At 33.8% G+C, this 11508-nt stretch overlaps 1 protein-coding gene across 1 annotated transcript in view; it reads right to left on the bottom strand.

Annotated features, from left to right (window-relative positions):
• Positions 1–10590, bottom strand: part of LOC106457393 — an 11560-nt gene extending 970 nt beyond the window's left edge. The window contains exons 1-4 of the mRNA XM_013916803.2: positions 9984–10590; positions 7250–7465; positions 2071–2337; positions 1315–1409 (exon numbers count right to left, since the gene is read on the bottom strand). Coding sequence (XP_013772257.2) covers positions 1315–1409; positions 2071–2337; positions 7250–7376 — 489 coding nt within the window. The 5' untranslated portion in view covers positions 7377–7465; positions 9984–10590. The remainder of the gene's footprint in view (positions 1–1314; positions 1410–2070; positions 2338–7249; positions 7466–9983) is intronic.
• Positions 10591–11508: the final 918 nt, after the last annotated feature.

Below are 11508 nucleotides of genomic sequence, written 5' to 3'. Positions count from 1 at the left end.
GGGCGAGCATGTTTGGTGGGATGCGGATTCGAACCCGCGATCCTCAGATTGTGAGTCGAGCGCCTTATCCACCTGGCCATGCCGGGCCCTAATGGTGTTTAAATGGCTTTTACATGTCTGTGATGCTTGAATGGCTCTTATTGGTAGCGAAGAAAAATTTAGAAAATTTTAGAGGGTGGAAATCTCGACTTTCAAGAATCAACTTAAAAATAGTCCTACAACCTTCGAAGGAGGTTGTTTAGTAGCTTTGACGCAGTATACCTAGCTTTTTGCTGTAAGGTTTCGGTGCTTGAATGGCTTTGAAGAGAAACTTAGCCAGTAGCGATGAAAAACTGATACAATCTCTTTCAAAAACCAATATAAAAATAGTCCTATGAACTGCGCAGGAGTTTTTCTAGTAGGTTTGTCCAGGCTTGAATAAAATATTCATAGCTGTATTTTATGTAGGCTTGTGAAACAAGAATAATATGAATAATAATACGAAGAACAGATAGATGAATTTTGTCTAACAATCAGAAAATATACTTTTTTGCTATTATCAATATTTTAGCAGCCATAGCTATTGAGACAGGTCTTGAGTGATATTTGAAGAACAAGTCTGCTTTTTTAGATGGTTATTGCCTGTATGCTCTATTAGAATTTTTGTGAAATTCTTTGGAGAACCGTATTACGAACCATGGTTCCTGATATTCACTATTTTCCCATCGATGTTAAATTTAACTTCATAAATGTTACTGCGTGTAGTAGCATAAAAATAAAAACAGTGTATTGCCATATAATTTGTTGAATGTTTTACACTCATATTGGTTCGTTTGGTAGATTTTCCAAGTCGCCAGCACGAATGGCTGGTTGATCGCAAAGTTAGATTCCAGCCCTGTAATTAAGCTAACGTAGAATATTATTTCAGTTACACAAATGTTCTTTATGACCTATCTGGAGGAATAAAACAATAACTTCCTAAGAAATATTTTAATTCCAACTAAAACATATTAAGTGCATGTAATTATTGAGAATTGAGCGAAAAAAAAGGGCAATCCTTGTGTAGAATATTTTGAAAATTTAAGAAAAAACAAACAAATACGTTTCACTCATTTATTATACAAATTTTTGATGGAGGCAAGGATAATGTTTACAATTCCTATGTTACTAGTTGAGGCTATTAGAAAATAAGAAGTTGCTCAAGGAAGAGTCAATATTGATTTGTTTTACCTGCCAATCAGTCTAATCATTGTCATGTTACGACAACTTTTGTTATTTGAGTTATTTCTAACTCCATAAATCCTATAATACAAAGGAAAGTAATACACTACGTACCTGCACCCAGAACGCTGGACCTTTATAAACTTTATACTGGAAAGATTGGTTTTCATTTACAGTTATAAAGATTATAACTAGTAAGCTGAAGAAAACTGTAACGAAAGAAAAATACGATTAAAAAAATAATGTTCCAGATATACTTAACTCATATAGTTGTCATTGTATCTTCCAGTTGGACAACTTATTTTCATCACAGTATTGACTCATTTACGACAATATACAGCTTTAGATTTATGAGATCCCAAAATAGCACAGAAGAAAATCGTTACTATAAATAATACTTTTTAAATATTAATGATAATAAGAAAAAATATTTAATTATTTCGTAGGATAACTAGTCTGTTATGACGTTAGGAATTGTTATTTGGCGTTTTTCTCTCATTTATTTTCGCAGACGATCTATGCTATTAAATATTACAATAGAAAAATGAGTTATCATTAGGTTCCTATTAAATATAAAAAATATTTACCTAAGCTATAAATTTCACGTTATTAATGAAATAAGCTTCTACCGTAAAAATGTAAAATTGTTAAGATGCACTGTTTACAAAAATTAATTTAGATGACACACAAGTATATTTCAGTAAATAAAAGAATGAGAGTGAAAACAGAACCTAGTCAATATTTGCACGTCGTTTTAACGTAGTGTGTTAATTAGTGACGATAAACATGAACAATATTTAGAGTGAGATGTCAAATTCACATATAAAACTTAACAAAAAAGTGTATCTCATTTTTAAAGAACCAACTCACTTGCTAAGACTGAGAGAACCAATTTAACTACACCGAGTATGTTAGCACTCAGCATTAGTTGTGGGTCATCTTTTAAAGCTTGTATGCAACTAATACCCGCTGCAAACAGAAACGCTAGTTGTACAAGCACGTGCATAATCGCCATAACTCCTGCTGAAACGCTATAAGGTGGTAGGCGAAAGTTTGCCGAAAATTTATCTCCCGAACGTGGAATATTTGTGATGTACCTGGTCCATATTCCGTAATTTCCGTTCTCAACCTTTGCTTCTGAAAAAAAAAAGAAAGTATACATAATTAAAACTCAAGCTAGATTGTCATTTCTCTGTATGAAAAATATGCTTACTGAAACTTTAAAAAATATTACAAACGTATATCAGAATAAGAAAATATGTCCTTGGAATAATCATGATGTGAAGGTACGTTAAAAGACGCTGCTGCCATCTAATGAAAACAATTGACTTTCTAAAACGAATACGAAAGAATCTTAACACATACAGTATAGTAACAGAATGCTGTGAACTTTCATTACACAAAATATTTTATAGAAATATTTCGCTTATTTGTTCCGCCAATTTTCGGCGTTCTACGCCGACACATCTTTCATTCTGACTGACGCTTCTGCCCGATCTATGAATAGTTTAGTCTGCTGATAAACTTCAGCATTTAAACATGTGTTTCTCCAATCCGGGCTTTCAGGATGTTACACTTTGTTTATACCTATTTTAAGTACTACACCCATTTCAGTACTTTCAAGCATGGCGAAGCTTTTGTTCTGAATGTATTCTTGTGCTGCTCTATTTTTCATCACAAGACGTACAACCTTAAAAGTGAGAGTATGGATTACTTTACGAAGCCTGTATTATCTGTATCTAGTAGGCCACAGCCTGTATTATCTAAAGTGTATATAATTTAGGCTTGCAGCTTTGGATATATTGTTGCCTCCGCTGCTTGCTGGTCCTGTCTGAAAAGCCACTTCAACTTTATCCTCTACCCTCACCATCTTTGTAATACATCTTACACAATGGACATCTTAAACGCTGATGTAAAGTTGAAAAAGCCATCTGCTCCCATCAATTTCTCAACAACGACTATTCAAACGAACGGATTAAATACTTCTTTATACACAATCACTGTGATTGAAACTACTGTCTAGTGTTCGGTAAGGTACGAGTAATGAACTTTGATTCACAGATAAAATTATTTATTATTGTAACATTACCCTCTAAAGATCATAAAAATTATGAAATAATAATTATACGTTGTAATGGATTGTTGTGTGCATTGTTAAGCGCACTGCTTCATAATTGGCTCTCTTTGCTGTGGCCAACGCAAGGATCGAACCCCGTTATAAACCCTCAAGCTTACCGCTGAGCCACGCTAGAACAAAGTGGGTTGCAAGTTCTGCGTCGCCTTCATGTTTCACGCTGCATGACAATTCAGATTTCTTGGTAAATTTTCAGCCGATACTAGCCAGACAAAGATTCTATCAGTGAACCTCATCTATCCAGGCACGTAAAGATTTCATTTTTATTGTATTTCATTCTTACTACAAAATCTATGAAGTATAGAAAATAACATTTATAATAGATTACGGTTGATTATTATTTGCCACTTCCTATAAAGCAAGTTTCTGATATGTTTCACATAGAATCCTTTGAGATTATAAGCTTCAAGCAGTATTTTATTTAACAACTTATACGTACGTAGCAAAATAAGAAATACAATGTTACTGGATAGTCAATTATTCAAACGTTCTTGAGTTTCTAGGTCTCGTGAAATCTACTCGACTCGTTTTCCTTTTTTTGCTCATCCTTTGTACTAAACCTTTCATCATGGCTCACAGCTTTTTATAATTAAAACTAAAGAACAATCCCACTGTCGTGGTTTATATTTGTATACTTAATCGCCATTATCTACCTGAAGCGGTGACAAGATCCACAACTTTGATTTTTTTCGAATCCAATATATATTTTTCATTCATAGATTAAAGGAAAGAATGAACGGCATGATCCCCCCCCCCCATTAGGTTTCCGAAATAATACTTTTTTTTTCCATACTTCGGTACATATACACACCTGTAGTCTTATACTTCAAGTTTACCGTTTCCTTTATAGGTCATGGGCATTCAGTAGCTTACACACATACACAAACTACAGAGGGCGGCAAGGTATCACTATGTTTCATAGATATAGAAACAGATTAAGGAACCAGATATTTAGAAGGAAATCCAAGTTTCTACAACACCAATACCGTTTTATTTTTAACGAAATTCAATACGAAGTCTTGATAAAATAAAAAGCCATTATTGTATAGTTAATAAAAATTAACTACTGCATATAACAATTCATAATAATTTGAACTGATAGCTTGAAACTTTGAAGAAGCCCCGAAGCCTCATAACAGGTTTTACCACTTAATATAGTACAAGTTTCAATGAACCATGTATGGAGGATAACGTAAACTCTCGTATCATTACATATCATCAAACACCACAACAAAAGCTTTTTTTATACGTCATTATTTTGTCAGAAAATTAACAATTTTGGAAAAACCCAGATGCTAGGATATGACAAGTTTAATTCAACGAACAGCATGTTGCTTTCGAAAGTTCCAGGAAATACCTTAGAGGTCACTGCTACGATTACGTTTAATCCCCATACAACACCTTGTTGCACAACTTAAATAGTTGTTTAGCATGACTTTTCAGTTCTCTGTAACCAGTTTTTCCTAAAAAAATTTTTTTATTGAAATGACAAAATGACATTCATTTTGTACCTAGTGATAGATTTTATAAAAACCAATTTAATACTGTGATAGAAAAGTTACAGATACCAGGCATACACTGTTTCATTAAATGAAAAGCACATCCACGACCATCTTTCTCGTAAAATAAGTCTTGACTTTTGAGAAGCAAGTCAATGATTTCTGAAAGAGAGGTTACACACACACACACACCACTTTCGAGTCCTTTTCGGGGGTATCCCCCCACAAGAACTTTTGTCTTAAAGACAAGGGCCCCTCCAATCTGCCTCTGTTTTACACATTGACTGTAAACATTCGTATTAGAAAAAACATGATTGTAATTTGGCAAAAAATTAATTACATTCATGTGTAGAAGGAACTAAATGTTGGGAAAAAATAAATGAAAAACATATTGAAATGCATCCTGATGGGTAGTGGTAAGTTTGCGGAATTACAACGCTATGATCCGGGTTTGGATTCTAGACGGTTGACAGAGCGTACATAGCAAATTGTGTAGCTTTGTGCTGAAACGAAAACAACATATGTGAACAAAAAAATTATTTAAAAGCGCTTGAAAAAGATGAAAAGAATCCGGTTCAAATAAATGCAACGACACTGGCAAAATAGGGAGAAGAGGAAAAGATAAGGACTAGCTAAAAAATACAAGTCGTAAGAGATTTAAATGCAGATTAAAGAGAAAGAGGGAATCAACATAGGAGACTAGATCAGTGATTCTCAGCCGGATTTGTCAAATGCATAAAACAACAAGCGGATCATACACAAATAAACAAGTTCGAGAAATTATATCATAAGCTAAAAGAATTGCAGATAAGGCCCAGCTATCTATGAAACTTCTCAGGAAAAATAAGGGACTTGTAAAGGTTGGAAATGTCTTGTAGCTTCAGATTGCTATATGGAAAAGGAGATATGGTGTTTCAGGTTTAAAGTGCAGATGTAAGTAATATTTTAGTCATGCATGAGACGATAGACAATCTTAGTATTGACAGAAGAGGATGTAAACTGAAAAATATTAACCAATACAAAAGAAGGTAAAAGTGGATCAGGCAGACTGGAGAATATTAATCGAGCCAGGAGAAGGTAGTATATGGTCGGGTACAGTTGAAGTTATTACCCACACCAGGAGATGAAATTGAATCAGCTTGGAATGCTCCACTAGGATGATCAATCTTCGCGCGAATCTACTAATGAGTCATTGTTTGCTCTTGAAATAAAATTGACCGAAAAGACGATGACCAAGAGTAAAGAGTGGCCGAGAAGCAATGAAGATAAATAATATGTGGTCAGTGTCATGGAATTTTGAGAGTGCACAATTCTGTGATAAAAAATCTTGAGTTACATGTAACGTCAATAAGACGCGTCTCGTACAGAACATAATATTAGTTTAATCTAGTGTTTACTTGTGTTTCGGTAACAGAATGTGATCACGTGTTAGTTATATAGGCAAGTAAAATAATAAATAAAATAATAAAAAGTTATAAAATGAAGTATGATGTTCAAAACTTTTCTAATACAAGGTTCTCCCCTTTCGAAATGAACGAACTTTAAAGTAATACTTATCTTTTTTTTTTACAAATCGATCTGCGGACAGTTAGTGGAGGGTAATGTTTGAAAGAACAGTTGATGATATTTTTGAATAGCTGTAAAGCAGTATCAAAATCATTGCCTTTAAAAGAAAGCGACAAGTCTTAATAGAATTGAGCTCGATATCAGGATTACTTGTTGGAAGGAACAAGTAGATTAGGCGAGGGGAGAATAGCAACGACGGAGAAAATTTCACTATTAGAAAAAAAAATCTAATTAAAGTGAATAACAATAAGATTTATTATAAAAAGATGGTAAAGAAGAGAATGAATATTAATAAAATAGAAAAGGTTGCTCAAATCAAAAATTAAATTGGATAAAAGAAATTAACGAAAAACTGCTGTGACTGAAATTAATCCACCAAGTTTCCCCCCTAAGCATCTGCTTGTTTGAATGTAACAGTCATTACCACCACATTTATCTACCATATGATTACTATATGATTACCGATTCGGCATGTGTCATAGGTGGGAAGATGCGTCGCATATGACAGGAGAACCTAAGTAGTTCGAAAGAACACTTGCGAGTTGAATACATACGACCGAATATCTATACATACGAAGTAATAAGGAAGAATGTATTCTGCAACCCTACATGTATGAAAATAAACAGGGTGTTGTAGAAGCTATTATACAGTTGGTATTATACGATTTAAAAAAAAAACAATATCATTATTGTTTGTTTCAGAGCAGTAGTTAGAAACTCTGAAAAATCTACATTGTCACTTTTGCCTCACGCTGTATTTTTCGGATAGCTATGAATTTTATTAGATAATGAATTAATATTATTTTGCTGTTAAATAGTTTTTATGAACACTTTTCTGTTTCACACATACCTGAATCATTCGATGGATGGATGATAGCCCAATAGTTCGATGGTAGCGCCACCAATTGGAGAATGATACTAAGGATGGAGAGACAACATGCGATAAAGGGTAAGATACTAGCGTTAGGCGTACCCATGATGGGTCGTGTGTATGTACACCTCCGACCTCACAATGTTTTCCAACACCAGTTTTCGGGCTATATAGTATAATACTTCCTGGATGATTCTGTTAATAAGGTCAAAGAGGATATAAACAATTATTAGCTTCAGTGAAGTACATGCCAGCACCGAGAAGTCAGCATAAGCATTAAAGTATCACAATTAGTCTTAATGTTATCATCATCAAAAACTAATTTTCCCTAGTAATCATATTAAAAAAAAAATCCTATAGGTTAGTCTATAGAGAAAGCGAGCTCATTCATTACAGTTTGAGCTGTTTTATCTTTGAATTAAATACAAATTGTGGCGAGATTCATATTAGTTCAGACAGCCTCAGACTTCTAGCAATGTCTACTGGTTTGGCACATGGCGAGATAAGTGATTCATTGATTTCTGTTCAAGGACAACGATGTCTTGGCAAACATTATAGAATTTCCACACTAACTGGTAACTTTACGCTTTGAAAAAAAATACTCGCAGTCTACAATATTTATGTAAAGTAATATAAGTAAAAAATGTTACCATTGCAATTTTAAATAATATGGGAACCCTCACTTATTCTCGTAGTCTTGTTATTATATAATTTATTCTCGTTTTGTTGCTGTAAGCTTTTATACTGTTAGTTAGTTTTCCCATAAGGAGGCCGAAGGCCGTCTGGAGGGATCACCTGTTTTAACCACTCGCACAAGTATACAGTAGTGTGTTGTCAGTCAGTCAGCAGACATTAGAATGATGTCACAAGAGGGACGCTTAACATTACCATTTGTACTGTCATGACGCCAGTAAAACATATGCATGCCATGAATCACGATTAGAATTATGCATTCTGTTGGCTACAATACAGCATAACATAGGAACTTCAAAAGGAAGAAATCAAAATATTTGTTACTCTTAATTTTGGTTTTATTTACTCTTGAAACAGAACACTTTCGGGGACCCTGCGGAAGTACATCTAGCTATTATATTATTTATTCCCCTGGTGTTACTAAAGACTCAAAGACTTAGCATATTCTCACTGTATCTATTCTCGATTTGCTATTGTAAGCTTTGATAATGTAGCATACTGATTTATTTATTTTAATAGTGTTACTGTAGGCGTTGATACTTTTGGAGAGTTATTTTATCTATTCTAGTTGTGTTACTGTAGGTTCTTATATTATTAGCTTGTAATAGTTTTATTTATTTTACTGGTATTTTTGAAAACTGATATTGTTAGTTTGTAACCATATACAGTGGTACAATTTTTATAGTGGAGTAGTTGAAACCATTGAATAAAACTGTAACCCTTGTATACAATGGTAACCATACATCTGGTTAACCGGAGTAATCCACTAAAAAACAGTTACTCCGGCGAGAAACAGGGCAGGAGGCAAATTAATTTATAAAGTTAGTTAGATTTATCATTACACTTTTCTATTTCCAACACCACCAGCAGGTGCATAACACCCCTGTTATTTATATATAATAAAACCATTTTCAGCACCCTTGGTCTTATAGTGTTAACTCTTATTGTTGATATAACTGAACTTGTCTTGAAACTTGAACACATTCAAAAACGACGGTATAACAGGAATTTGGAAATAAAAGTTCTAAATTATAACAGTATATCAACATTTCATATATTTCTTCAAAATATGGACTTGTCATCAAAGATTCGATCAAAATGAAAATCCCCGATATACTCGCAACATAAAATCAAAACCTTATGTCAAATCCTTAATAAAGACAATAAAAATTCACTTGTGATGAAACGGCAAAAGAGAAAGGTTACGAACGTAACTCGTATCATGAAATAACGAACAAGGAATTGAGTTACGTCGAGTAACTATTTCCTCTTTTTAAAAAGAAATCTGTTTAACAGATTGACATTGTTCAATGTATTGTGGAAAATATGCTAATCAAAACTATTCAAAAATCATCTACACATGTAGTGAAATGTTAATCAATGTTATCTATAGATTAATGATTTTATAACCCCTAACCCGTTTTAATGTCAATACGACTTACAGGCACCGTTCTAGATATAGTAGAGAGTGAACGTTACATTGCGAGACTTAACATGCTTGCTGTTGGGTGAAAAATTCGATGCATTCAACTACAGTTTCACGTATTACTTAACCAGTGTTATAACTATAAGTACACAGAGACTTGACGATCCAACAGCTGCATGAAATTGAAATATCAGATAAGTGTTCGAACTAATAGATATTGAGGTATTCAGTAAATAATCATTCTACCTACGGTACAGGTACACTATTTCGTATAGGCCTACACTTTAGTTTAAACCTAAATGATTTATAAAAAATACATATTTTATGTGGAGACACCGTTAAAGTGTTATTATGGAAACTATAGTGTAACTTACTTTTTATTAAACGAATTTTATAGATACAATTATACATTCTACACACACGATAAAACAGTCACGAGTAGTTCTCCCTGTAGACACATATACTACAAAATCTTAAATGATAGAGTTACAAACCTAACCAATTACTTGCAAAAAGAGTGGGAAACTAGGCTATGTCAGATGTTACGTACAATTAACTGGGCCTTGGTGACAGACATAAAACTTTTAGTGTTACCTTTTACACCTTTACACGCACGCAGAGCGGTACTCCACATGTAGTTTAACTGTCATTGCATGTCCAGGAAGCTTCTACCATGTATGCATGAACGCTGATAAACTAGCAGTTGCCCAAGCTTGCGTTGAGCCACGCACCTGACGTCACGTCCTGTGACTACAACCAAATACTCTCCTACAAGAGTGTTCGATACACTAACTCTGGTTTACTTAAATACCGTAACTTCGTACGACCGAAACTTCGTTCGTTCGATCCGAAAAGCATGCCCTGGGTCTACAGGTCAGATTTTAGATTTCACTTTTTAATTTACTACGGGAGTTTCTACCACAGTCTGATTCGTTCGTTCACGGTGAGCCTAAGGCATCTACATTCATATCAGTTCCTAGAATATATATTATATAGCAACAAGTGATAGGTATACGAATCACAAAGAGAGCGTGAAACAATGGCGGTGGAGATGTGCGTTTCATCAGAAGCAATCGATAGTCTTACAGATCGTATAAAATGGTTTTTTAGAGTTTGTGTTATATAAAACTGGGACCGGAAATGATGGGTTTCATTATATTTGTTGTTGGTGCTGTCTGTCCCAGTTTCTATATGAGAAACATTTATTATGTGGCTGTTTGAAATGTAACTCCGTCTTGAAATTTCTATAAGTGTTACAAACATTAGTTCTTTTTAAATATTTACATTTACGATTAAAATATCTTGTTGAGGTATTTTCATTAAAAATTTAAATGTTTGCGGTATGGAAAGTTATGCATTTTGTTCTGGTTTTATAGTCCCGCACGCTTGGTCTAGATTTGTTTTCTAATCAGCTGAATGACATGTTTATGTTTAATTAATTTTTCGAAATTATGCATGGCCTTCTTGAGAAGTTTTAATATTCAATGTAATTTTTTCTTTTGATATTAAAATGTTAGTGCAAGTACTATTGTTTGTTTTGAATTTCGCGCAAAGCTACACGAGGGCTATCTGCGCTAGCCGTCCCTAATTTAGCAGTGTAAGACTAGAGGGAAGGCAGCTAGTCATCACCACCCACCGCCATCTCTTGGGCTTTAGTGTAGTAACGTTTAGTTGTTGTTGTCTTCAGTTCATAGAGAAATATTTTAGATGACAGTATAGTATTTCTTGGTAATACTTAATATATTACAATGTCACTGAATTGATTACATGAAAAAAAAACGTCATTGTTGGTAATTAATTAATAAATCATCCTTATGCCTAACTCTACATAAAGCGCAATAAAAATAACAGAAGAGGTACTGAAATTCTACATTAACATTTACATTTATTAGTAAATAGTGATTAATAATGAATGGCAGACACATTATAGAAAGTTGTTATGACCATTTTGCCCCTCCGCGATGCACAAAATGTGGAACCTTGGTGACCACAGAGAGTCGGCAGGGAGCACTCAATTATGACTATGGGAACATATAAATTATATCTGAAAGTACAAATTAAAAAAATTAAGAAGTTTTAAAAACTGACGTACAAATATTACTACTACTATCTTTATAAT

The sequence above is a fragment of the Limulus polyphemus genome, unplaced genomic scaffold (assembly GCF_000517525.1).
Source record: "Limulus polyphemus unplaced genomic scaffold, Limulus_polyphemus-2.1.2 Scaffold325, whole genome shotgun sequence".
Taxonomy (NCBI): domain Eukaryota; kingdom Metazoa; phylum Arthropoda; class Merostomata; order Xiphosura; family Limulidae; genus Limulus; species Limulus polyphemus.
The sequence above is the reverse complement of the archived record's forward strand: the minus strand, read 5'-3'. Positions and strand labels throughout refer to the sequence as shown.